At 48.5% G+C, this 27,395-nt stretch overlaps 8 protein-coding genes across 8 annotated transcripts; 3 read left to right on the forward strand and 5 right to left on the reverse strand.

The window, feature by feature from the left end:
* Nucleotides 1–5,864: 5,864 nt before the first annotated feature.
* On the forward strand, nt 5,865–7,211 carry AO090701000802 (phosphatidylserine decarboxylase family protein; the record flags this gene model as incomplete). Its single annotated transcript, XM_001823541.1, has 1 exon — nt 5,865–7,211. The coding sequence occupies one exon, from the start codon at nt 5,865–5,867 to the stop codon at nt 7,209–7,211; it is 1,347 nt and encodes a 448-aa protein (XP_001823593.1).
* A 100-nt stretch (nt 7,212–7,311) lies between these two features.
* Nucleotides 7,312–7,713, reverse strand: AO090701000801 (uncharacterized protein; the record flags this gene model as incomplete). The annotated part of the gene is made up of 1 exon (XM_001823540.3): nt 7,312–7,713. One exon carries the CDS (start codon nt 7,711–7,713, stop codon nt 7,312–7,314), a length of 402 nt encoding a protein of 133 aa, XP_001823592.3.
* Nucleotides 7,714–8,620: 907 nt separating this feature from the next.
* Nucleotides 8,621–9,997, reverse strand: AO090701000800 (phosphatidylserine decarboxylase family protein; the record flags this gene model as incomplete). The annotated part of the gene is made up of 1 exon (XM_001823539.1): nt 8,621–9,997. One exon carries the CDS (start codon nt 9,995–9,997, stop codon nt 8,621–8,623), a length of 1,377 nt encoding a protein of 458 aa, XP_001823591.1.
* A 919-nt stretch (nt 9,998–10,916) lies between these two features.
* On the reverse strand, nt 10,917–12,676 carry AO090701000799 (PEX28-32 family peroxisomal membrane protein; the record flags this gene model as incomplete). Its single annotated transcript, XM_001823538.3, has 3 exons — nt 10,917–12,243; nt 12,305–12,442; nt 12,513–12,676. The coding sequence occupies 3 exons, from the start codon at nt 12,674–12,676 to the stop codon at nt 10,917–10,919; spliced, it is 1,629 nt and encodes a 542-aa protein (XP_001823590.1).
* A 2,325-nt stretch (nt 12,677–15,001) lies between these two features.
* AO090701000798 (putative protein kinase) lies at nt 15,002–18,313 on the forward strand (the record flags this gene model as incomplete). The annotated part of the gene is made up of 3 exons (XM_023237146.1): nt 15,002–15,075; nt 16,623–18,108; nt 18,302–18,313. The coding sequence occupies 3 exons, from the start codon at nt 15,002–15,004 to the stop codon at nt 18,311–18,313; spliced, it is 1,572 nt and encodes a 523-aa protein (XP_023092292.1).
* Nucleotides 18,314–19,255: 942 nt separating this feature from the next.
* On the forward strand, nt 19,256–20,620 carry AO090701000797 (endoplasmic reticulum-Golgi intermediate compartment family protein; the record flags this gene model as incomplete). The annotated part of the gene is made up of 3 exons (XM_001823536.3): nt 19,256–19,346; nt 19,415–19,990; nt 20,115–20,620. 3 exons carry the CDS (start codon nt 19,256–19,258, stop codon nt 20,618–20,620), a joined length of 1,173 nt encoding a protein of 390 aa, XP_001823588.1.
* Nucleotides 20,621–20,946: 326 nt separating this feature from the next.
* On the reverse strand, nt 20,947–23,084 carry AO090701000796 (uncharacterized protein; the record flags this gene model as incomplete). The annotated part of the gene is made up of 3 exons (XM_001823535.1): nt 20,947–22,161; nt 22,273–22,938; nt 23,028–23,084. 3 exons carry the CDS (start codon nt 23,082–23,084, stop codon nt 20,947–20,949), a joined length of 1,938 nt encoding a protein of 645 aa, XP_001823587.1.
* Nucleotides 23,085–23,764: 680 nt separating this feature from the next.
* On the reverse strand, nt 23,765–25,965 carry AO090701000795 (RNA polymerase III-inhibiting protein MAF1; the record flags this gene model as incomplete). The annotated part of the gene is made up of 2 exons (XM_023237147.1): nt 23,765–24,748; nt 25,897–25,965. 2 exons carry the CDS (start codon nt 25,963–25,965, stop codon nt 23,765–23,767), a joined length of 1,053 nt encoding a protein of 350 aa, XP_023092291.1.
* Nucleotides 25,966–27,395: the final 1,430 nt, after the last annotated feature.

Here is a 27,395-nt window from a genome sequence, read left to right on the forward strand (position 1 = left end):
CTTGCTTTTAAACTTTTATTGCGATTATTTCCTTCCCCTTCTCTCCTCCGCCTGTTCTCTCAAAGACTAAAAGAGGATGTTGATCATGACATGTAAGCAAATACCGACTGATTAAAACGGACACAAGCTGCGACTTTCTTCAAGAGACATCATAAAATTGACCAAGAACTACCCGTGCCAAGCGCCGCTTTTTTTTTTTTTTTTTTTTTTTTTTTTTTTTTTTTTTTTTTGATCCGGGGTAGCGCTTTCTACCTGCTGCTACGAGGCGATCAGCTCCTCAAGGCGCCTGTTGACCCATGTGCTATCTCATCAGACAACGTTTCCATGAATAACCCATAAAAGCTCTCCAAAGTATAGGCGCTAAATTTCCCTTTGCCAAAAGCGCTGTTGACGGCAGAGTGAAAAATGCCACATTCATGCCTAGTTGCGTTATATATATCCATGAGAAGGCGATTGACGTCTTGACCGTTCAGGTATTCGAAGAGAGAAATATCCTTGGAAATTCACAGATAATTCCTAGATAACAGAAGAAGTAAGGAAGCAAGGGAACGACGGGAAGTTCCATTCAATTCGTTGCAGATTTCACTCGCTATAACCCATTTAAACTTCTTGGTACTATAGACCCTAGAAATATACACAAATAGTCACCAATAGGCAATGCGTTTCCCTAGTTTCACCTTAACACCACACCCACTAGCGCCAATTCCCCGCTAGGGGCCGTAGCCATGGACCACAGATCCACTTTAAGTATTCAGAACCCAAGAGTAAATCAAAAGGAGAACAAGACTAACGCCGTGAGATACAATGAGTTGACACTCATTCGGCCGTGATCAGATGGGCCACTTATCCATGATGTAACAGTATCCAAAATTACCACGATCATATACGGCTCGACGGAGTGGTGCTGCCGGTACAAAATTAGGGTTTTGATTAGAAGCTTGGTTGATTAAATCCCCGCAAACAATTTAAATTTAGCGTATTAAATTCAAAGTTAAGGTTTGTGGAAACAATTGCTTGGCGCAACGTTCCGGAAGTTTTGTAGTCAAAACAAAACCAAGCAATAATTTGATTTGGCATGTTCAGACTAATAGTTTCATGATGACCTAAGAGAATTTCACTCAGTCTAAATTATCCTTCACAGGCGGAGGTGTAAAAGTTCAGAGACTTGACCTGTCATATGGTCGTGGCTTCTTGATGAGCCTATCGGCTTTATCAGGACGGCCGCCAAACACGGCTCCATAACAGAGGCACCCACTTAGATTATTGTCAACTTTTCATAGAGAGTTCCATTTTAGTTTGGCGCCTCTTTATTGTACATTTTAATCAGTATTATCATGCTCTACACTCGAGATGGGCCTGCTATCAGATGACAATCCTTAGAGGGCATGAGGCTCGTTAGACCTCCAAATAGTGATTCTTCGCCTCGACAATTGTACATTATAATATCAGCACATTCACATAATCGTGGTAATCGCCAATATCAAGGAGCCCAGTCCACTCAAGTAAATTCAAAAACACAGTGTGGTATTGAGCCTGTCATACCATATTTCTCACCCAGAATCCAACATCACCCTCCCAACTCGGTAGGGCCCATAGATCCATGACTAGGACGAGCCTTTGGCGCTTGTGGCGAGGCCACCGCTTGACGGTGAGGTACTGATACTAGTGGTTGTTTTGGAGGAGGTGGTACGAGTGCCGGAGGTCGTTGTCGATGACCATCATCTCGTTCATCTCCCACGGCAAGAAGGAAGGACGACAAGACCTCCTGGAGGCGGGACTTGAACATCAGACCCCTGGATGCACATAACCTGTAGCGACCAAAAACTGTTGAAAGTCTTTTCTTTATGTATTGTGTGGCTAACGATCCCGTTTACCGAAAATGGGGATGGGAGATCTTCGAGGCGTTCAAGAAACACACGGTAGTAAAAGACGGAAAAGGGTGCACATCTTTGCATGATGTCACCAAGCTTGCCACACCACAATGCGATAATATGGAAAGCCTTTGGCTAGTAAGAAGCTCGGACATTACCGACCCTGTTCAAAATTGGGTGGTACTAACTCACTAACTCAGTGTAGGGCGAGACCTTGAAGTATCTATACTTTCTTTTTCTCTCCAAGAGAATTCCTCCCGCTCACCCAAGTGGTTTTCAACACGGAGGCCCATGTTCTACCACGGTTTAATCAGACTAAATTCCAGACGGGCTGGAACCGTAGAGAACTTTGACGTCTTCCTAATAGGGTTCAGTCCCATGCACTAGGAAGGAACCATGCTGTCTACTAAAGCTTTAGCCTCCTGCGATTTGGCCCCCAAGTGCTGCTTCCGAACATCCGATGTCAGACTGATTGCTGATACATTAGCCATCAAACTGATGTCTTAGCACCCATCGTTCATTAGGGCAATATATGCTGCAACCTGAAGTCTTATGGCGTCCGGCTAATTATGAACCTGCAGTCAAGTTATGTTGCCATTAACGATTGTTAAATCCGAGACATCGCAGTACCCACACTACCTTGTAGTCGCATTATTATAGAACGTAATGAATATTTCCCGAGCTAGCCTTCTTAAATTCTAATGCTCCAGACCAAATCATGTCAATATCAGCATATCCTGGGAACGCTAAAGTAACAGATTGGAAAGGCATCCCTCGTCCCTACTTTGGTTGGCGAATGAATTCATTCGATTACCCTCCTGCTTTAGGGCTCATACCAGTAGAGTACAGCTTTGCGGGATTTCGACTGGTCTCTTTTTGAGAATGTTTTTTTGCTTCAATGATGCCCCCATAACTCTCTCCATCGGTGTGTTCCATGTAAGCTCGTTCGACAAAAGTCATCATCAGGCTCTCCTTCTCGCAGTTTCTTCTCGCGAGAAGCGTCAACTTCAAAATCTTGCTCAATAGCCCGTTTCGGTCTATTTAGCATATCAAGGCTCCAGATGTATCGAAACTTCTGTTCCCATGACACTCTTAGCTTTAGTTTCCAGGAGACCATCTCTCTAGATGACAAGAAGCTCTCTTTGAGAGCTAAGAGCTTTGACTTTCTGTTCAAGATAGTCAGAAACAGAAGAGGAAGCAGTGGAGAATTGCGAAAGCTGGGATATTTGACTAGCAGTGCGCTTCTTCTGGTCGCGCAGGCTGGCCTTGCGTGGTTCAGACATAAGCGACGCGTATTCTTCGGTGTTTGGCATTTTGTATGTAGAACTAAGAGAGTAATAAAAAAGGAGAAACCGATCACGATGAGAGGTGGTAAAGGGAAACGGAAGGTGGAGGCGATCGGATGAAGGTAAAGGTGGAGGGGCCAAAGAAAAGAACCGAAAGACTTAGTGTGCAGTGATGGTCATTACCTTCCTAATATGGCGCCTTCCTCAATCATCGTTTGATTCACGCAATAGTTTCCAGGAGAATACAACATACTTCTTCCTGGAGTTCTTTCAATAGATTCTATCAGTCACATTCGGGCTGGATGCGATAAGAACAGTCTGCTATGATTAAGCATTCACTCCAGTTATATTGCAATTGATTATTGTTGAACCTGACACGACAAAGTTTCCACCGATTTAGGCTGCTCTGCATATGACCATTTCTGTAACTTATAGTCGCGTCATTATAGATCGTAATGGATCTCTTCCGAGCTAATTGCCTTCTCAGAACAATTCATACTTCTGGCCAAGCTCAAGTCTATATCACCATTTCCTGGGGAGGTTATAGTAACCAGCTTGGAAAGACAATGGTCGTCCCTATTTTTGTTAGCAAAGTAATCGAAGAATAAAAACTATAAAACTGTACACAAGTAACGGATGAAGAACTGACCACCAAACGTCGCAAGAATGCCCTTCTCCTACTACGATGGAGCCGACTTGACTTGGTCTACGAACAGTCAGTTTTACCCATCATCGAATAGGCTGGACAATCATACGATAAGAACAATGACTTGCACTCCTCGGTATAGGTCATGTTGATTTTCACAGACTTCCCATCAAAATGTGAATATTGATATAGCGAAACCTATAAGTGGGAATACATCAGTCGATTTATCCATTTATCCTTGACTTATCCTGAAGAAAATTCAAAAGTCCTCTGCTAGTTTAAAGTCAGATTACTCACAAATCCCGGAGCAGGCACAAAGACGCATTTCGAGTAATAGTACAGGTTATCTGTACAGCCAGTTGACGGCTTCCGACGGTCTTCCTGACATGTCGTATCCGATTCCATCCTAGATGAAGTTATTACAAGCAACATACTGGGGCATGACCACTTACGAATATAAGTAACAATCGAATAGCACTTGATCAGGCTTATCACTGATTGGTACATCGATCGACTTGTTTCCGTGACTATGTATATGGTCAGTGAGGTAGACCAAGTGATTCAACATGCTATGGTAGTAGGCCTGCCATACGTTGGTATGCACTGAGACCACGGGATCACACTGGAATCACCATGGCACCCACGTTGAGAATGAAGCAAGGCCTGAAATATCAATCACCTTCGTTAATTTCTTCGAATGAAAGCGAATGGGGCGAATCCAACCGAGAATGCTTACAGTCTTCGCTGTAACAGATGTTGCTAGGAGCAAAGCTGCCACCAGGGATGGCAGATTTACGATTAACATCTTGTTCTCTCTTGAAAAGAGCCAAGCTGCCTTCCGAACTATGAGGTCAGTAGTATGTTGGGTAGGTAGAGAAGACGGTTCCAAATTGAACGTCGTACATGGAGCGGTAGACCGATGGGGTGCTCTTAAGTATTCCACATCGAGGGTAACCAGGTTACCACACAGACAGTCTATAATATTAGGCAAGAAGATGGCCATACTTTGGTCCGCGGACCCTGGTTACTGTTCCCTCAGCACTCGCAGTCTTCGTGTGTACTTCATCCGCCTTTTCCGAAAACTTAAGCCACATAGCCATCGCTTTCTCTTACCCAATCATGTTAGTAGAGTCAGCTCTGGTAGACGCTTCGTTGATTTACTCAATACGTGCACTCGATGACATCTTCGCTATAGGAACGCAAACTCAATCTCTGGTTGTTACGTGTGCCGTTTTCAGCTACTTGTCAGTGGCGTTGTAACCCACTCCTGAAAGGTTCCGTTGCGTTGACAAGTTGTAAGCTAGAAACATGGAACAAGCCTGTGGAGAACACGATGAACACGGATAAGTAATGACAGTGGTGACATCTCTACGCTTTTGAATACGAGATAAATGCTTGAACTTGCTAGGAAGTAGTCGTGGATGGCCACACCACATATGCGGTTTCGGCTCAGCTGAAGTACAGTATACAATGCATTGTAGATATTCCTTACTCTGTTGCACTGGTGTGGGCGTTGTATGCTTTAATTGCTTCAGTGATGATCCCATAATGTCAGCACTAGTTCCTTAGTACTACCTACTGGTAGCTGTGCAGCAAGACTGTTACTCTCTCTTCGGTATTGAGAACTGGTGAGCATTACACCTGGGGAAGGTGTGGGTCTAGTAGTCGTACGAGCTGCTACCGTTCCAGCTGCGCATCCGTCGACTCTCGGTTAAACCGAACGGTGAGCTCCAGCCAGCCACTTCTCCATGAGCAGAGTCTTCAGCTACACCCGTAAGCACCGCTCGGAAAGCTTTTTGTAGATCAATGAGTGCCCAATGCATACAGCATTTAACTATTACGGGTAGCCTTCGGATTCATTCCATGGTATTGAGACGCTACAGAAATGGAGCAGGCTCATTGCTACGGTGTGGGAGAAGATTGACACCCAAAATCACTGAAGCAAAGCACCGAGTGAAACAGTGCTACTTTACGAATATCCCAATGTCTGATATTTGCACCTATATATTAGTCGCGCCGTATCTTCCTTTCCCCTAAGCCTATCCGTTCGTCGACGCGAGAATGTCAACGGATATACCGTATCCCTTCGCACCGGGTGAGTGGCTACCACCACTCAGTCGAGTCTTCCACTACGTAAACACCCTTCGAGACGAGTGTCTAAAGGACTCGCCGTACCCCAAGCACGAGCCACATTCTCTCGACCCAAGGAGAAAATATCCGAAAGTCATCACCGACTTCAAAGACCTCGTCGAGAATGACCCCGGTCTCAAAGAACTCTCTAAAAAAATGTTTGACGAAATACCCCGGTTCGATACCGATCAGTCCAAGTTCTATAACGTACGAAGCTTTGATGAGGCTTTGAGAATCTTCGACGCTATCCTGTTCCAATCGCCATCTGTGATGACTCTTAATTCAGGAATAAGTGGCATCACGGTCCCATTCAACGCCGTCCTGAACTGGCCGGCGAATACCCCCAGTGGAAACGAGTTCTTCTTGAACAAGGAAGTCAACGAAAAGATCAAGAACATTGTCAACCAATGGGGAGCATTCCTGCAGTCCCCTGCCTCCCGAGAATATCTCAACGCGGATCCCGACAATGGCTGGTTCTCCCCGGCGTATGTGACTAAAATGAAAGAGTATGCGCAGTGGGATGGACCTATCGAAGACCTGTACGTGTGCGATCCTACCAAGGATTACTGGGGCTTTGGATCGTGGGATGCATTCTTTATCCGTAGGTTCCGTCCCGGGCTGCGACCGGTTCGTGAGGATGACGAACCAGACATTTACATTGTCAGTCCCTGCGAGGCCGGTCCCCAAGTTGAAGAGGGGAAACAATATCCCAAAGATGTTAGGAAGAAAGTGCAAGCCCGTGATACGTTTTGGTTGAAAGGCCAGCCGTACTCGATTTTCGATATGTTGAACTATGATGGCTTAAGCCGACGTTTCGTGTTCGGTACCGTTTACCAGGGCTGGCTCAGCTCTGCGTGCTATCACCGTTGGCATGCACCGATCTCTGGGACGATCAAGAAGGTCGCACTCGTCCCAGGTACTTACTATTCCACAGTCATGTCACATAACTATCCGGAGCCAGATCCGTCGGGGCCCAACCTCTCTCAGCTGTATCTGGCTTCGGTGGCTACTCGAGCGCTTATATTCATCGAGTCGAATTATAAGCCATTGGGGTTGGTGTGCTTTATCGCGATTGGAATGAACGAGATCTCCAGTTGCGAGGTGACAGTGAAAGCGGGTGACAGCGTAACCAAGGGAGAGGAGATAGGGATGTTCCACATGGGAGGTTCAGCGTTCTGTCTGCTGTTTGAAAATGGCGTGGATCTGAAGTTTGAGGATCTACCAACTGGCAGTACGTTGTTCAAATTGAACAGTCGTTTAGCTGAGGTTCTAGTATAAGGTTTAGCTTGCGGATCAGTAATGCTATAAATAAAAACTTGAAGCTTATTTAGTTGATGTCAAAGACGAATCTATGCTTTATCACGTCAATATTAGCTAGCTACAGGTATTCAGTTCCGTCCTCCCCATCCCCAGACAACTTCTCGATCTCCTGAACCAAATTCTCCACAACACCATGACCAGACGGGCACTTCCACTCATAGTTATCCCGGAAGCACCACTCCTTATCATCTACACGAACAGTGCAACTAGCATTCGCATTCACGGCAACGCTACGCTCGACACTGCTAATCAAAAGTTCCAGGCCTTCTTCACTGTTCGCACAATCACTGATCTTCTGATAATCGATGTTATGTTCCTGCGCACACTCCTCGATCAAACCCTCATCAGGAACACGCTCATAATCTGATAGCACGCAGGTATTGAAATCCAGGGCATCGCTAATAGATTCTGCGTGTTTCTCGGAACATACGAGCAATTTGTTCCCTTTGCATTCGTTCATGCCATGTTGACAGGTTACATCCCTTCTGGGCTTTTCCCAAACCCTAGTTATTTGGGGGTTAGGATCCTGGAAGTGTACATTGGGGTTTGGGGGGTTGTTGATGGTTGTTGTTGTTGGGGTCAGAACTCACTCTCCGACATAACTGATTCTGAAGTCCACTTTATCTTTCACTTGCCAATATGCAGGGGCAACGAGCTTCTGTAGACAGTCTCGGGCGTCGGGGCATCGGCTTTCGATGTGGACTTCAAAGGGAACTTTCCGTGTCGCGTCGTAAGAGCTTCCATAAGTGTATCCGGTTTGCTTAGCATCGGCGAGGCTGAAAGAAGAAAAGCAGATCCCGGCTAAGAAAAGACACGGGGCAATCACACAATATTGGAGCAGTGAGTACGGTTTGGATACATGAGTATGGGAATGTGTGGACATTTTATTAGGCTGCTTCTCCATTCTGAACGCTGTCTGACCTGATGTCAAGCAACGAGAGGAATAGTAAAGTTAAATAAAGTCAATTATTGCACACGATTTGAATTGACTATAAGATATGTTCATTCTGGCGAAACATGCGCAGAAGAGGGGGGGCTTTTATATGACAGTGAACGAAAGACTAGTCCCATTCCAGTGTGGCCAACCTACATTCCTCTCGGTCCGCTTTCCCGCAAGGAATGCTATCCATTATGTCAGAGAGAGCCTTTCCGGTTACTTGCTCAGAATCATTGACTATTGAGCGGTGGTGCTGTTTCCATGATTTCCTTTAACCCCTTCACTTTTCAAGAACTGGCACCAACCACTATCGAGAATGCTAATCCTTGGATTATTTTCACTTTTTCATAGACGCTTTATACTTTCCTTCCCCCACCTTTGTTTATGTGTATTCATTATTTCCCTAATCACTTAGTGACAGGTGGGCAATTCACATCGAAGCAGGCGATGCGTATGCCAACCATTTGTTAACCGGAATTATGGTATGCTTATCAAACTCCGTGTCGCTGAATGGCCCTTGCGCATCTCTAGTCCAACTCAGGCTCACCTGGGGTCCAAAAACGAGGCAATGGGATGATCCTCCAAGGTGAAACGAGCCAAGTTCCTGTCCTTTCATGACCTTTTGGCCTTCCTTGACTGAAAACGTACAGCTAGCAATCTCGTCCATTCCAACTGCGATAAAGCACATAAGCCCAATAACCGGATTATCGGCTTCAATGAAGATAAGTGCTCTAGTGGCAACGGCGGTGATGTAACGCTGGGAGAGATTCGGTGAGGAAGGGTCCGGTATCTCGCGATGCCCTTCGACTTCCGGGAAGCCGTATGCTCGAAGCTCGGAAAAGTACGTGCCTGGTATTCTTACTGCCTTTTTGATCTCTCCAGACACTGGGGAGTGCCAGCGGTGATAGCACTCAGCGGCCAGCCAAGCTTGGTATACCGTGCCGCCAACAAAGTCTTCGACGAAGTTACCGTCTAACATATCTTGAAGCGAGTATGGCTGTTCTTTCAAAGAAAACTCGGCGCTCCTTGGCACCTTGGAGGCACAGTGGTAGGCAACAGACTCGCAGGCGTTTGCAATAACATTTTTATTTCTGTCGGCCATGTCGTGGTTCCTGTCTGGGTATTCGACCGGACGGATACCGTCGCGAAATTTACGAGAGAAAAAGGCGTCCCATGACTGAAAGCCGCGGCAACGGTCGCCAGCATCTGTGATGTAGATTTGGTCAAAGTTCTTCTTTTTGCCATCCGGCCAGTACGGAGAAGCCTTCTCTGTTAGGATGCTAAGAGGTCCAGGTTCAAACCAACTGGGCAAAGCATCTCTAGATTGGGGGCTCTTCAGAAATTCCCCGTGCGCGTTGAGAATCTTCTCAAGACACCTATTCACATTGTCGTATCTGAAGAAGTTGTATCCGCTTGGCGTGGCCATGGGCCAGTTCAGGATGGCATTGAAGGGAACCCCGATGAGACCAGCTTTGTGTGCGTCATCGTTCCAATGCGGTGCTCTATACAGCACCGCATTGAGGCATTTGAGCATGTCATCAATGTTGTTAATTCTCGCAAATTGGCCACTTGGATCAAAATCATAGGTGGGAGTCGGTGGTACTTCTTGGAGCATATTTTCTGCTAGGTTCTTCAATGTCTCATTGCTTTCGATCAACTGCCTGAATTCTTGTATAAGGGGATCTAGTTTCCCGGGTGGACAGGCTGCAGCCTTCCTGATGATGTTCAGGCGATATCTATCGATAGCTTTGAAATCTTTTGAATGGAACGAGTCCCGCAGGGGAACATGCACTGCTGAGGTCGCCATGGCTCTGTGACTGCCTCAACCTGGTATAAAGTGCGGTATGAACATCAATCGAGATAGGTATAGTTCGTGCACTACAAATGGAAATATTGTCACGGATATCGAGTAATTCAGCTCTACAAACATACCAGTTTAGTAGCTTACTAAATACGCAAGCTGTAAGGGCGCGCAAATACCTCAAGTACGTATATTCCATCATGTCGTCGTCAATTTGGTGGCAAAGGTTCACTTTTCTTTCCGAAAACAACCAAATCCTGGTGTCTAACTGGGCTCCGAAGTCAAGCCTCCACATTTGTCAACATCGTTAGGCAATCAATGCCAGCTCAATACCGAGTTTCGGTACTTGCTAGGTCACATCTGTGGCACGACGAATGACAAAGAAATTGTATCCCCATTGTTTTTCTGAGTTACTTCGTACCGATCCTCAGTGGGTGTCTCTTCCTTACTCCAGGATGAGATCTGGATTCAGAAAACCTTGCGGATAGTTGTTGTGTCCACGAGAAACTTTAACGTTGTTTGAGGGTTTTCATTTCCAACATGATATAATAGGGACGGATTTGGAAACAGCCACACCTTTGGTTGAGTGGGTTGGTTATGTCATTCCAATCATCTCAATGGAAAATACCTCGTTGGTGGATATATCCCAGCGCTATCAGCGAACCCGAGCCATCCGTTAGCGCCTCATCAGCTATAGGTCAGCACTCAGTCGTGTATCTCCAATATACAACCCCTGGGACATACTACAAGGTTGTTTGATAGGGTCACGGATCCTATCTTGTCTGATGCGCTGACTATCGACCCTGTTGTTATATCGCTATCCGGATGGAGACCGCGCAGATCAGTATTATTCATACAAATGAAAGGCATTATTTACAGCAATTTACTAACGTTCAACAACTGAAGATCATGCATAATCTCAGCATCAATCCCTATCTTCACTGGCCGTATATCCCTTATCGCTTTCCGTTGGCATACTCGTCCTGTGTACAATTCGTACCCAACGTCGTCTTCTCCATTCCCCCATTACTGATGGTCCAGTACCTCCCTTCTCCTCATAATCCTGGGACGCCCGTCCCTTTCCTTTCCGTTTTACCTTCTTGATTTCGCCCCTTACGGACGATTTCAAGTCGGAGTCAAACTCCTCATAACCTAATGCAGCATTTACCCCGCTACTATCCCGATATGATGTAACAGATGGGAGGTCCCAGACCCAGCCCCCGATCTCGTCATTAGCCATGCTTTCCTCGGAGACACTTTCTGAAACTTCAAAGCCGACACCGGTAATCATTCGTTCAACAACCCACTCGCGGCAATCCAGGTCAAGTTCCCACTTCTTGCTTTTCCAAGCCCAGCCAGAAGGCGGCTGGACATCCTCAAAGAACCGACAACCTTTAGGACGGTCTCCAGCAATACGCAATGGGGATAGTGGGTCATATGGCATGGGGCTGAAAATGAAGTGGTCCCATTGAGAGTCGGAATAAGGGGCCAGAGAGCGATATTGAATCTCGAAGATCTCCACCTCACGTTCTTCGGGATACGTGTCTAGGGAGATATCTGCCAACGACCTTAACGAAGACATGGTCGCCGAGGGGGAAGATGGCAGGGATACCCCTAGAACGTCCATTGTATTCTTCTTGCCATTGTTAGGGTTTATGGGAGCTTTCCTAGCCGGCTCATTCGTAAAATCACCTGCAATATTTTGGAATAGCTCCTGAAGGCTGGGGTGGCTGGACAGAATGGCAGCGTTGCCACCCACAAGGAGTATATATCTCCACGGAAGGAGATGCGCAGTCAAGAATAGCAGGGCCGTGATGATTGTACAGACTAGAAAGACAACTGACGACACCTTTTCGTTGGAGAAATTTGTCAGAGGTGCGAATGCAGAAACCGTTGCATCGTGTATGTCAGAGAAATCGGCCATACAGTTCTGTAAGTCCCGCATATTCCGAAAGAAATCCTTAGATGTCTCTGGTGCTGGCTTGATCGTCTTGGCTGGTGCAAGCGCCGGGCCTTGATATGAATAGTAAGGAGTGATACTGGATGTTGATGTTGACGGAGGTGGGGGATGGCGTGCCAGGAAGGCGGGGACCATCACAAACAGTAAAATAGAAGCGATGGGGATAATTACAAGAAGATGAGGATCTAAGCAGACAAAAGAGTAGACGAAGAGAAAAGAGAAAGTATGGGAAGACTTTCTCCAGGTGAGCAAACGCTCCACGCGCGTTTGAAATGAGAATACAATCCCAATTCTGCCAATGATTTCAGTCTGTGCTCGTGTCCAGACCACGCGGCCGGATCCATGATACATACCTTGCATTGAATCTGCGGAAGTTATTAGCCATCAGGGGCAGACTGAAGGCCGGCCTTTTGGGGTCGATAGGCCGCTTGTCGCCCACGACCACTGAGTCATCGTTGACATCTTCTGCCGGGATCACTTGTTGCAAGAGTCTTATTACAACTAGTCAGCGAACGAAGCCCGTAGAGGCCAGATACTCGAGAAGATCCAGTGAGGGCATACTTGGCGAATAGCTTATCTTGCAAGGACCGACCAGCGCCCGAGGTGGATCGCTGATGTCCAGCAGAAGGTTTAGAGTCTCTTGCTTCATCCCTTTGTTTCCCCACGGAGATTACAGGGACAGGCTCGTCACGGTTGACGATAGCGTCCGGAGTATATTCTTCCATTATAGATTCAGCTACCGAAAGAGATTGATAGTAAGCAAAGACATTTCCGACAGCGGACAATAGCAGTAGAAGAAGCCGCTCGGCTGTTTGCAAGCGGAAGCACATGCATCACATTACCTAGAAGGCGGAGAGCCGAGTTTCGTATCAGCACTGTGAACATGGCTTATCGGGGGGGGGCGGTGTATCATCATGACAATACCAACCTCATGGTTTTTTTACCAACGGGGTACCGCCTTGGTATTGCCTGGTTTGTATAAGACTAGGTTGGTAACGGGCAGCCTTACCTTGGGTAGACCTCAGGTAATATAACCTAATATGTTTTGGGTGTTATACCTTCCCACAACAGCATTGTTTGTGCTGTTTGCAGGCATGCAACTGGGTCACTCTCGCAGCAAAAAGGAGCAGGGGGGTTTTTTGGCGATGGTTGTTTAGAGGTTAATCCTTAGTTGGGGCTTGTTATGTTTACAGGTAATTTCTTCCAGGACTCCACTGGGATTGCAACTTCTCTTTCTATTTTTTGGCTATTTTTTTTCTAATTATTGTTTTTCTTTAGCACCTGGCAGGTCCTGGCAGGTTTCAAGCTGAGGGATAATTGTTTAGATTTGTTGATTAAAGAAATTGTTTCTTGGCTCCTTCCTCTTCGTTGCTTTTGTTCTACCGGTTGATTATATACGTCCCGTAACTTTCTTCCCCTACCGCCAAAAAGTCCATCAGAACTGCTGCCCCAGGCAGAGTCTCCCTCCGTCATCGACATCGTCGCCGCGCCGATATTTATTCCTTCAGGGGAATTTGAAACGAAATTGGACAGCGATTCAACTTTTCCCCCGAAGGTCGTTTTCCCCTTCGGATCTCCCCTCTATACTCTGGAACAGAAACTGCTGTTCTTGACCCCCGCAATGGACCGCTAACCACCGTTGATGGGTCGCGCGACATTGTTGGTCAAGGCACTCCTTTGTTCGAGAGACAGAGAAGTCGTTTACTCCTAAATCCCATAGCGATTGGGATCCCACATCGAATTTATCGCCATTCAGCCACCAGTTTCTTGCCCTAAGTGCATCCGTATCACGTTCGGGGGTCGACACAGTCGGAGAGTTTGAGGATGCCGGAAAAGCTGCCGGCCCAGCCATATTCAGGGAAGGGGCAGTCGCGTAAGGTTCAATCGAGGTCGTCGAGTCTGTCTCGAAATGAAGACTCAGGATCAGGAGGTAAGATTCACCCGGCGCGATGGAAATATTCTCATTGCAGCTGGCCGCTAATGTCTTTTTGTTGTACTGCAGCAGAAGGTCCCCCACGCAGACGGTTGCAAAAACACGCCTCAACACCATTTCTTTCAGAAGCTTCCTATTCGTCAACCGAGACAAGGGGATCAATCCCAAATGTGACAAGCAGGAGGAGGTTCTCTATTCGAGATCAGAGGGCACCGCAAGGCCCGCGACCGCAGGAGCCTGCCCGAAGAAGGTAGACGGAGCTTTCTCTCTTCATTTTCCCCATTCGCTTTCGTGTCCTTGCTACTACCCTAAAACGCATTCCCGCCAGGCCCACTGCTCTAAATTATTGGTATATTGTATGATTCTGACCCATATCGTTATAGCAATCACCCCGGGTCGTTCTTCCACTCCGTTAACTCGTCAATCGATTCCACGAATGATCCGACGGAGAGTAACAATCACCCTGCTAGCCTGCGATCTACCAGCATGGGTAATCTGTTGAAAACAGACCTAAACCAGACTCCACCCGAAAACGCAGAATTCCTCGCGCCCATCAATTTTGACGACTTCCACAACAGCATAATAGCGGAATCAAGTCTCAATCAGTTTCCCTTGCCCCGAAACGGAGGCACTGCTTCAGGCTTTCCCCCAATCAATCCCGCCCCGAATAAGAATGATGAAAACGGGATGTCTAGACGGTTGAGGAGCAACTCTATCAGGAGGAAAAGTGTGACCATTAGCAACCCTCCGAGCGACTCAGTACCATCCCGGCCGCCGACATTGGCTACAGCTACTCGGAGTCGCCGTCAAAGTCTCGCCCAACCGTCAAATGCAAGCAGCGCTGCTCCACGAACTTCGCGTAAATCCATAGGACAAGGTTCGATACCGTCTGCGAGGCGACAAAGCTTGTCGAGTAGGAAGGCTAGTGCCGACGCAAGCCACAACTTGCTGCATCCACGCACGCAAAATCTAGAATCTATGCCAAACGATGCAACGAGACTACCAACCAGTGCACGAAATATCAAGGCTAAATCCCTACAGCCTCCGTCAAGGGAACCTCGCGAAGCCTTTCTGACGACCTCTGGATCTGCGGATCATTCCAGATCTTCGTCAACCAATGCCGTCCGAACGCCAGTCAAGAATGCACAAGCACCGCTTACGACCCCATCATCTACATCAAAAAGGGTTTCTGTAATGCCCCCGCACGCGACAGGCTTAGGGGCTCGTACTATAAGTCCGACGGATGCACGACGGCTGAAGCGTATGTCAACGGCACCTCAGGCGCCTCCTTTGCCTTATACTCCTCCGACTCAGACCGATTCATTACCTGTCCGTCCTCGCTCATGCGCCCAGTCGCCGTCTTACATCCCTCGGAAGAGTGTGACACCTTCCTCCAACAGAACTACCCCGGATCCTTCCCGTAAATCCTATAGCTCTGGGTTATCTTTGTCGTCGACCACGAGTCATAACTCGGCAAGGAATTCCGGGGGTTCATTACAAACCCGGCTTGCTCAGGCTGCATCATCTTCTAGGCTCCCTACGCCTAAACCTCGTGTAGAGCACACTGTGCCAGCAGACGAGGAAGTCCCTCCTGTTCCTGCTATTCCTAAAGCCTACGAGTCTCCGAAAGGGGAGCCTGAGCAACCAAATTGCACAGCTCCTCGCAAATCGCACATTCCGGTGGATATTGCTGTTTTGAAAGGCAAATCGGACACGGAGTCGGACACAAACCCTACAGCTAGTGCAACAGAAGATGATACAATGGATCTACCCGCCAAACGAGCATTGAAGACTCCAGAAGCCAAGCACAAACCAACTGCTAGCTTGGGCAGAAGGAACCTTCAGCCGCTGAAATTGCCGCCGTTGAATCTGTTGCCTTTGGGTACACCAATGACTAACAAGATCCAAGCCATGAAAGACCGAGAGGAGGATGCGAAATCACATACGCCAACGGGTCAGGTTGTCGCGAAGACTCCAAGTACCCCTCTTACTGCCTCGAAAGCTAATTTCTTCGCTGTCGAAGACGACGCTGTACCACGCACACAAGCGAGGAGCAGCACCGCACATTTTGTTGTGAGTACGTCTTCGGGTGCTACCTTGAGGACAGCCAGCAGCTCCAGCGCATTAGCATCTTTCGAAAACACATCAGTTGGTGCAAGGACAAATTCGCCTTATGTCTCGTACTCGCTCCCTAAGAGCAACAGTGATGTTAATAATCTCCGCCAAAAGGCTAGTGCAGATTACTCTTCCAGAGTGTCACAGTCTCACAAGTTGACGGGTCCACGTCCTCAAACTCAATCATCTGCTTTCTCTTCCAATGCAGAAACAATCAGTCAGATCTCTACCCCGTCTGATCCCGACAACAACAGCACTTCTGGGTCCTCTTTCATGAATAAGATCACGATAACCCGCCACAGGAGCAATTCTCGACCTCAGCAGGTAACGGACGCAAATACAGACCCCACTAAACTCGAGCCCATGCCGCCACCTAAGCTTCCAGCGTCTGCAACCTGGAATAACCTATCAACGGCGAAGAATACAAGTCCCACGCTAAAGCCAAGCTATTTCAAGTCAAAGCGACAGGTCTCTGTATCAAACGCGGCAGCCTCGCCAATACGGAAACCCAGTTTCAGTAGCGAACAGAGTCTTTCTTTAGAACACAGCATTTCGAACGAGTCGCGTCATAGTGATGCCCCATCCCACCGTTCTGCATCATCGATCCTCTCCCCAGTTCACAGAATACTCAACTCTGCGAAGTCGAACGCTGCCATGAACTCCACTTCTTCCGATCCAAACGTTGACCCCGATATCCAAATCGCTGACGACGAGATGCGGAAACTTAATGGCAGGCGAAAAGATTTCGAAAACGCGGCGAAAGAGTTAGATGAACTGCGCCGCAAAGCTGGGCCGAAGGAGCGTGTCAGCCCAGCTCAGGCTCTCAAAATGGCAAATCTGAATATCTTTGAGCGTGGTGAAATTATTGACTTCAAAGATATCTTTTTCTGCGGAACCCAACATGCAAAGAAACATGTCGGAGACTTGAATGCACAAGCCGCTAACTTTGGCTACGATGATGATCGCGGTGATTACAATATTGTCATTGGGGACCACTTAGCCTACAGATACGAAGTCATCGACGTTCTGGGCAAGGGAAGCTTTGGTCAAGTTCTAAGATGTGTTGATCACAAAACGGGCGGGTTGGTTGCTGTGAAAATCATCCGCAACAAGAAGAGGTTCCACCAGCAAGCCTTGATTGAGGTTAATCTGCTTCAAAAGCTCAAAGAGTGGGATCCTCATCGTCGGCATAGCGTTGTCAATTTCACCCAAAGCTTCTACTTCAGGGGACACCTCTGCATATCTACAGAACTGCTGGGAATGAACTTATATGAGTTCATCAAAGCCCATGACTTCAAAGGATTCTCTGTCAAACTCATTCGCCGTTTTACGAAACAGATTTTGAGTACGCTGGTGCTTCTCCACACCAAAAAAGTCATCCACTGCGATCTCAAGCCGGAGAACATTCTCCTTGTACACCCAATGAGTTCCGAGATCAGAGTCATCGACTTTGGCTCTAGCTGCTTCGAGAACGAGAAGGTCTATACCTATATCCAGAGTCGCTTTTATCGCTCACCAGAAGTCATTCTTGGCATGTCATACGGCATGCCCATTGACATGTGGAGTCTAGGATGTATCCTGGCTGAGCTGTACACGGGATATCCCATCTTCCCGGGAGAGAATGAACAAGAGCAGCTTGCCTGTATCATGGAGGTTTTCGGGCCTCCAGAGAAACACTTGATCGAGAAGAGTACACGGAAGAAGCTCTTCTTTGATTCCTTGGGCAAACCGAGATTAACAGTCTCCTCAAAAGGTCGACGTCGGCGTCCAAGTTCGAAGGAGCTCAGGCAGGTCCTGAAATGCGACGACGAGGCTTTCCTCGACTTCATCTCCCGCTGCCTTCGTTGGGACCCGTCCCGCCGTCTTAGCCCGCACGATGCCCTCAGGCATGAATTCCTAACAGGGCTCAAAATGCCCTCGCGGTCTAGGACATATACAACGAGCTTGAATTCCCCGGCCAAGCGGGGGAATACTCTATCAACCCCGTCGTCAGGGCGCCCTCTTCCAGAACCACCTGGCACGAGTCTCAAGCATGGCACCTTTCTGCGTAGCCGAGATGTCTCAGGTAGCTCTCCAGTCAAGCCAATAGCCGGGAAGCGCCACTCAACTGTGAGTGGTGTCCAACCGTCCACCCCCAAGCGAAGTACAACTACTTCTACAACGACTCCTGGGTCAGCATTGCCTCGCGTTGCTGGTAGGAGCATCAGTGGAAAACCAGACCTCGCAACAGCGGCGGCTGCGACCAGCCTGGTGAGTTGAATGCTCTACCAAAATCGGCGTACGGCCTGCTAACCATTATCAGAGAACTAAATAAGGCTGGGTGCTAACTTCTTTCTATCTTCTTCGTTTGCCTTTTCATTTTGTTTCTTCCCATTGCATCTTTGTAATAATAATTGTTTGACTATTAAGTTGCATGAAGAGGTCGGGAATGTTTGCGGTTTTGTACACCTTTCATGATTCAAACTGCGCCGATAGAGGTGGACGAGGAAAGAGTTCATCTTATACCCTTGAGCATTTGTATGCTTTTACACGATGCCTTCGTTTTGTCTCCTTCTTTGAGCATACTGTTTGCAATTCTGTTACGACCTCAGAAGCCAGCTTATTGCTCCACATTGCATGTCTAACCCCTTGTCGCTCGCTGACTATAATTTCCTCTTGGATTTTATTATTACACTTTTTTTTTACTCTTTCCATATCTGCCCGATGTTTTACCCATATCGATGGACTCGATGGTATTTTCCATTCACACAGGACATTGTATACTTACACTTCTTTTTGTTCTGTCACTTCACTTTTCAGCTCTACCCATGGTCGTGGATGGTGGGAGGGTCAGGAGTCATGGGTTATGTTAGAATCAGAGCATCGATGCATATACTGACGAAGACAAGTATAGTTAATTATCATAAACATTCATAGATTCCGGACGGTGTACATATAATGGAAATTCAAGGAATGGACGGGCATGTCCATCGCAACGAGAAAGATGTCGTTATACAAGTAAACAAACAGTAGTGTATACAAAAGGTGGTCGATGATAAACCGATAGATCAGATAAGATCTCCCGATAAGCAGCGAATTGAATACTTGGCCTCAAGCGCGCAACTGCTCCGCCTCCATTGTTCTTCCCCGACCATTCATTCCCACCCTGACACCCACTCCCCGGCCCAATTGGCGTCCATTCATTTTCCCTTCTCTTCGATTCTCATTCATGCCTTGATCTATTGATTTTATCCACCCCTTGCGATACAGATTCGTCATGAATGGCTTCGCATCGCACGACCTCGATGAGGGTGCGTTCGGGGAGAAGTCCGGGCTGCAGGGCGGCCTGAAGACATTCGACGCATTCCGTACGTCTCTTGGACGAAACCAAAGCCCACAGTAAATATGAAGAAATAAACTAACATACACGGTCCAGCCAAAACCAAACCCGACTACACGGCTCCCTCCCGTCGAGGCGGCCAATGGACCGTCCTGATCCTCCTCATCTGCAGCGTCTTCTCCATCTCCGAATTCAAAACGTGGTTCAAAGGCTCCGAGAACCACCACTTCAGCGTCGAAAAGGGCGTCTCCCACGACCTCCAGCTGAACCTTGACATCGTCGTCCAGATGCCCTGCGACGCCCTACACGTCAACATCCAAGACGCCTCCGGCGACCGCATTCTCGCCGGCGAGCTGCTGAAGAAGGACCCCACCAGCTGGAAGCTTTGGACGGACAAGCGCAACTACGACCACGAGTATCAGACGCTTAGTCGCGAGGAACCGAGCCGGTTAGAGGCGCAGGAGGAGGACGCCCATGTGCGCCATGTGCTGGGTGAGGTGAGACACAACCCCAGGAGGAAGTTCCCCAAGGGTCCCAAGCTGCGGAGAGGAGATGCTGTCGATTCGTGTCGCATTTATGGAAGTCTGGAGGGAAATAAGGTGCAGGGGGATTTCCATATCACGGCGAGAGGTCATGGGTATAGGGATATGGGGGGACATTTGGATCATTCGAGTATGTTTTCTTTTTCTTTTTTTCCTCCTTCTCTCCGCACACACACACTCTCTCTCTCCCTTTGACTCCCTTGGTGATTCGCGTATTGGCTATAGAGCCTAGGATCAGAACTAATCCATCACAGCATTCAACTTCTCCCACATGATAACCGAACTCTCCTTCGGAACCCACTACCCAACCCTCCTCAACCCCCTCGACAAGACCATCGCAGCCACAGAATCCCACTACTACAAGTACCAATACTTCCTCTCCGTCGTCCCCACAATCTACTCTAAGGGCCACCAAGCCGCCCTCGACAGCACCCTCTACACCTCCAAACCCAGCCACTCCAAGAACGTCATCTTCACAAACCAATACGCAGCCACCAGCCAGGGCGCTGAGCTGCCCGAAAACCCCTACTACATCCCGGGCATCTTCTTCAAGTATAACATCGAGCCCATCCTGCTCATGATCAGCGAGGAGCGGAGCAGTTTCTTGTCGCTGTTGATTAGGCTCGTGAATACCGTTTCCGGGGTTATGGTTACCGGGGGTTGGCTTTATCAGATTGCGGGGTGGGGTGGGGAGCTGCTTAGGAGGGGGAGGAAGAAGAGGTCGGAGGGTGTGCTTGATGGGAAGTTAGCGGATGAGTAGTTGATATTTTTTTCTTCTTCTTTTGTTGTTTGGGTTGTTGGGTTGTGATTGATTTGAACGGTGTCTTGTTTTCGGTGTTTCTTGTTTGTACTATTTCCCCGTTTGTTGTTTGTCTATTACTTGGTGAATATCAGTACAGCTACAAGAATATAAGACATTCGAAAAGACGTGATAGTGAAGGAGATAATAAAGAATGAAACATCATCAATTGGGATATCTACGCATCCGCCGTACTCCATCCAACCACAGTCCGTCAACATGAACATGAACCTTCTCATAAACAATAATACATAAAGAGATGACCAGCTTAACTATGAAATATAAGTCTAGATCTCGAATATCTCACCCATTCCCACTCCAGCTCCTTCCGCTCCAGCCCGGCTGTCAACCAGATCCAGCCGCCAGCCATGCCAGTCCTTGAGCTTCTTCTTAATCTCGCGGACCCATTCGACGCGCTTGCGAGCTTCTTCCTCGGCCTGGGCGCGGGCAAACTCTGCCTCATCGAACTCGTCGTCGAAGTTCTCCTCGGATAGGAGCTCGAGACTGCCCCGTGCCGCGGGAGGGTGCTGTTTATTCGAGGGGGCGCGGGCTCTGTTCCCGTACGTGTTACCCCCAGTAAAAGCAGCCAGTCCGCTAGAGAGGACAGTCGAGAAGGACGAATGCTGCTGCATGCTGCGTCGGCGGGCGTGTTCAGGAGCTCCACCGACGAGGTCAACATCGTCGAAAGCATTGGCAGCCTGGTTGGCATTGGAAGCATAAGCGACACTCGGTTCACGGCCATGAGCAATTTCCTCGCGTTTCTCCTTCCACACTCCGCGACGGAGGTCAAATATTTCGCCTTCCAAGTCACGGATTCGGCGCTCCAGACGGGACCGTTCTTCGTCCTCGAGTTCGTCGATGCCGTCGTCGTCCGCGCCAACGGCGTTGCGCTTGCGAAGCGTCTCCTGCTCTTCCTTCAACCGGAGATTCTCATTCTCGGCGCTGGCTAGTCGGCTCCGGAGCTGTGCGACCTCTTGTTCTGTCTTCTCGCTCTCGCGCAGGCGGGCTTGGTGCCGTGTTTCTGACTCCTTGTGCAGGTTGCCCATTGCTTCGATCTTTTTCTCGAGAGTTTCGATCTTCTTTTCAGATTCAAATTTGCTTTCCTTGACTTCCGAGAGCTCCCGTTCTAGGTTCTTGATCTGGGTTTCTGTGGACGTCTTGTCCATTCCTTCCTTGACGGCTTTCTCTGAAGCACGGGTTAAGGCATTCTTAGTCTCCGTGAGTTCGCTCTGCGTACTCTCCAGCGTTGCTTCGGTGCTTGACAGTTTCTGTTCCAGGGCCTTGATCTGCGCCTCATGGGCGCTACTCGATGAGGACTGATCCGTGAGCTGAGCGCGCAGATTCGAAATCTCAAGCTCCATAGCCTCAATCGTGGCAGACTTCGACTCAAGCTGCTGCACAAGATCTGCGGGAGGGGACTCTGACGAGGCCGGTGACGCAGTACTCCGATGCGTCTTCTGCAGATGCGAGTTCTGTCTCTGGAGCGAGGCAATCTCCGCTTTCTATAACCACCGTCAGTAACAGATCCAATATTGTAACCATAGCCATTGTCACATCCATCCACATCACAACCGTAGCAATATAGGGGAAAGAAAAAGTAAAGAAGAACTAACCAACTCCTCAACCTCCCCCACCTTCTCCTCAGCCTTAGCCAACTTCTCCTTCAACTCCGCAACATCAACACTCGCTTCGCGAAACTCCTCCAACTGCTCCTCCGTCTTCTTCCACCGGCCTGTCGCCTCCTCAAGCTCCTTCTCCAGCCGCCGGTTCTCCTTCTCCACCTCCTCAATCCGCCCCGCCTGCTTCCGATACACCTCATGCACAGACTCCCCGTCAGCCGTCAACGGCGGCAAAGAAGGTGACTTCAACATCGCCGACGGCGAAGGCGACGCACTACCCTGCGAAACGGACCCCTTCCGGAACGAAGACGACCTCATCTTCGACTGGATCGACAGCGAAGGCTGGCGGCCATGGCGCGACGGCGTATCCGCTTTCACGGCGGGCTGGGGTTCGGTCGAGGGAGATGGGGAGGTGGGTTGTTCGGTAGGTAGTTGTTCAGGTTCATCTTGTGTTTGTTGTTGGTCTTCGGGCTTCTCTTGGGCGTCATCCGTTGGCTTCGATTCTTCTTTCGACTCTTCTGTAGCTTGTGGTTGTCCTTCTTCTACTTGTTGTTTATCTTCCGTACTCGGCGAAGACTCCTTCGTTTCCTTAGCTGTAGAAGCCTCAGAACCAGATGTTTTCTTATTCGCCTTTTTCTTCTGCTTCTGTAGCTGCGCGACCTGTTCGATTTGAAATAATCAGTTATCCGCTGAGTTCTTGTTTGGGTTCCAATGGAACAAAAGGTCATAGGTGGATGGTCAAAACGTACCCTCTTCTTCGCAGCGGCTAGCTTTTCGGCCTTGGTGCGCTCTTCGTCGTCGGCCATTTTGGTCTATAGATAGGGGAAGGAAGGGGTTGAGGTTGGTTAATTGCTTGGAGGAGGTGAGATTTGGGCGTGTATGTATATGCGGATCGGAAGGGACAGCTTTCCCCGTCGTGCACGGACCAACTCGTTGTTTCTTTGGACTGGACCTTTGGTATGTCCTGGGAATATCCCAATATTATCGTTCTGGTATTACGTTTTGTGGGTTCTTTACAGAGTATTGGGGGAATGTCATTATCATTGTTCACCCTTTCTTTTTTTCTATTTGCTTTTCTTGTGTGAAACAGAAATCTTGTGGTTACTGGGTTCTACTCCTCAGACCGTCCACTCGGTGTACAATAGCATAATTAATTCAGTGATCAAGAATCGTAAATACAAGAACAGAAAGAAAGACAAGCAATTCAACGCCCCGGGCGCGCCGCAACGAATTGGGTATGCAGCGCAAAATGATCAAAACCTACACAACGAAACGACGACTTCATCAAATAGGGGCCTATTATCATCCCTGCCGGTCACCAAACGCCCCAAACCTGTGCAGATGCGGCAGACGTAGCGAACAACTGAGCAAAACGTTAAGAATATCCATATTGAATCGAATCGAAGAAGAGGGAGCATCAGCGGAAGATTAAAAGGTAAGACAGCGAAGCAATATCAAGTCGTAACATAACGGGTTGAATCGTAATTTAAACCTCCATCGAGTCGGCAATTTCTTCACTCATGGCACGGACCGTGCCCTTGCTGCCAGATCTAGATCGGAATTCCTCGTCGCTGAGCACGTAGTTGTCGTATTCGTCCACAACGGGTCGGGCTGGCTTGCTGGCGTGCTCTTCGTCGGACTCGCTCTCGTCTTCCAAGTGCACCACGTCGCCGAGCCAGTAGCGGGCCCGCTTGCTTGACCCAAGGTCCGGTGTGAGATAGCCGTCGTCGTACGTCCTCTTTGCGGTCGGCGTAGCAACTCCATCGCTAGGCGTGTGACTAAGGATCGGGATGGCTCTGAGGTAGAGATAACAGACACGCTTCCGAGTACGGTTAAAAAAGAAGTAGTGCAGGCTCCAGATCGCTCCGTCGTCCGCATCGGAAGGATCTTCTTCCGGAGAGTAGGAGTAGATGGAGCACTCATTGAGCGATAGCTGCTCATCGATTATTTGCCACATCCTCGGTCCCCACGTAGCAGAGGCCCCGGCATTGTATGACCCCGAGATTGTCACTGGTGATGGGGGAGCGAGGTCGATGGCTTCACGTGGCCGAAGGTTGAACAGTGTGGAATCAATCGTATTCATCACCCGTTTGATGTTCCTCTCGCGATGGAAGTCCGACGGGCGCAACACATGAGAGAAGTCGTAATCTGGATGGCTTGCGTTTAGGGTTGCGATTAGATAGGCGAAGGTTCTCCGGCTGGAATGATCGCTCAGGGGTCCGAAGGGGCTAGACCGGGATAAATTGAGCGAGGCGGCCGCGTCCGACGCATTTGGAGGCGACAACGATGCGGACAGGCGAAGAGTCGATTCGTATTGCGCTTCAAGCGACTGTTCGATGTTCTTATACAACTTCCGGTCGGCACGTGCTGCCTTTGTCGTGTAAAGATCGCAGCCTCCTAAAATGTGGCAATCACCGGTGTCGAAATTCAGGGAACTCGTCACATCCTCGATCTCTGGAAGGGGAAGAAACTAGTGGAAGCAATCCGTTAGCATGGCATCGGGGATACGGATTTCAGGATGGAGGTGGAACATAGGATGCGAACCTTCATCTTTGACAATAGCGGTCAAGAGTCCTGACCGGTCGATCCAAAGCACAAGGTAAACAAGGCGATTAACCCTTTGTAAGAGATAAGAAAGCCCCTTCTTGCGACAGGCAGATGAATCAGGTATCAACAGTATCCTAAGCGATAAGGCAGCGTCCACGTCGGCTGAAACGTAGCCGATCGGAGATAAGAGGTCGTGAGTTGGCAACAAGCGCTAGGCTGGCTGGGCAGTTATTCAATGGACAGAAGGTAAGTTATTTGAGTGAATCACGGCCAAATAGCCATGACAAATAAAGCAAGATGAAAAAGAAGATGGGAAGAGATCCAGGAGGGACACTTGGGGATGAAACTATCGTACGGCAATTGGGGGGGCCTGGCTCAGCTGAGGCGCGTTGCAACCCGGGGTCGGAGAGGGTCACGTGGCAACGGTCTCGGCCAGTGATATCATTCAGCTACCTCACGGGCGCCGATCCAGATAACACGGGGTCAGTACCAAACATTGGGATGAAAGTCACTTTCCTTGGTTGAATCCATAATTGAAGCATGTTCATAGCCATGTGGTATTAATTAGTGGTCGTGAACTGTGTAGAAAACAACGCCTAGTATGTACGTCCAACGCCAATATGTCCTCCCAATATTTCCCAAAGCGGAAATCCAAATATAGAAACACAGGAACGCTCAGTTGCCGAATGTAAAGGCCGCTACATGATCTTCGTAACCACATCTTCCTCAACCTAGATAGAGGACAATTCTTATTAGCGTCGATCGACAGTAGGCCAAAGGAGGATCGGAACGCACGAGATGCAGCAAACGACCGCGGTGGCAAAAAGGATTGCAGGAAAACAATTGGGTGATATATAGCAAAGTGGAGCGAAATAGCAACGCGCGCAAAGGATACCACAAGCCCAAGAAACAACGGGCAGCAAATAGAACCAAGCATTCAAAAGAGCATACTAAAACAGCCCCGGCAGAGCTCTGATGATGGATACGATCGCATCCGATCGTAGTACCCCACAGACCTCCTGCCATCGTTTATGCGAACTTCTAAGCAAGATACGGCGGTCAATAACTCACCTCAATGTCTTCCAAGCTGTCCTGTTGACTGATGCACCGGAGGACATTCTTCTTGCTACTCTCCTGCATCTCTCCCGCCAATAGCAATTCATCTAGGATGAAATATGCCTTCTGGAAGTTGAAAATGATGTCCAGCTCGCAGACGTTGCCGTAATACTTGTCCATCTGCTCGACGTAGCGATGCACGACTTCGAGGGTGATCAGCTCGTTGTCGGTCGAAGCGCATCCGGCAATGAAGAAGAGGGAGGCATAACGACGGTAAACAACCTTGCTGTCTGACAACAAATGTCGGTTAGGGGGGGTTGTGGAATGGCAAGTATATATGTGGCTGGACCCGTACCCTTATACTCGAGGAAGTTGCACATCTTTGTCCGACGGGACAGGACGAGTTGGGTCACATCTTTGATGATCTTAGCCTTCTCCTTAGGAGAAAGAGTTGTGAACCATTTTGCCAGGCGCTGAGAGAAAGAATTCAGTCAGATCCAGCCGGACTTCCGGACCGGTCAAAAAGTTGGGTGGGCCACGAGGGTAAACGAACCACTTTGCCCTGACGGGAGAGGAGAATCAAGTAGCTAGATGGGGAAATTAGCGCACTCCCTTTGCCAACAATTGGCAGGGCAAGCTCACTGGATAGCCATTGTGTGCGGTGGGTGTGTGATGGTTGATGAGGGGAGCGAAAAGGCCACGAAAAGGAGTTGGTGGAGGGAACGCAATTAAACACACTCGCAAGAGCTTCTGGAGAAATTCTTGCACGGGCCGCGCGGAGGGGGTTTTTTGGCTACTTTCTCTCACACTGCCCCGCCTGTCAGGAACACCTTCATTTTCTCCTTATAATTTCACTTGTCCTTCATTCAATTTGCTTGATTTTCTAATATTCTAGGAAACCTTCAGGAAACAATTCTCACGGCACATACCCGGCCTCGTTTCTCAACCCCACCAATTGTACATAAATACACAATGCAAACTTTCGGTCAAAACAAACAACAACAAAATCACACTGAGAAGTCTTCACACTTGACCCATGCTCCGAAATGTAGTCTCATATCGATACACGTGGGATCCTATTTCTTCCTACGCCAAGAGACAGATGTTCGGTAGTTTCACGCTAAGCTTTAGAGCAGCACTTGAACCCAGTCGAAACGATTGGCCGCACTTTGGATGTCAACATGACCGGAGTGCATCCAGTAATAGATAAAAGCAATCAAAACAACAAATTCCTCTTTAGTTCAATTTCTAGTTAAGGTATCGAACATACCCATTGCACTTAACAAGTCCGAAGAAAGCCACTTCATGCTTCGATTGGCGCTGAGACGACAAAGGAGTATTCAAGTTTGGGGCATCCATACCTCAACTATTGAACTCAAAGATCAAAGCCCGACAGGGCAGATGCCGGAGTATATCAGAATGGTATAATGTCGGCTGAGTGTTCATAAAATTGGCTTAATTGCTACAACGAAACAGTGAAGTGGGGCATTACTCGATTTGTCTTCCTGCGTAGA

Source organism: Aspergillus oryzae, chromosome 5 (genome assembly GCF_000184455.2).
Source record: "Aspergillus oryzae RIB40 DNA, chromosome 5".
In the NCBI taxonomy this organism is placed as follows: domain Eukaryota; kingdom Fungi; phylum Ascomycota; class Eurotiomycetes; order Eurotiales; family Aspergillaceae; genus Aspergillus; species Aspergillus oryzae.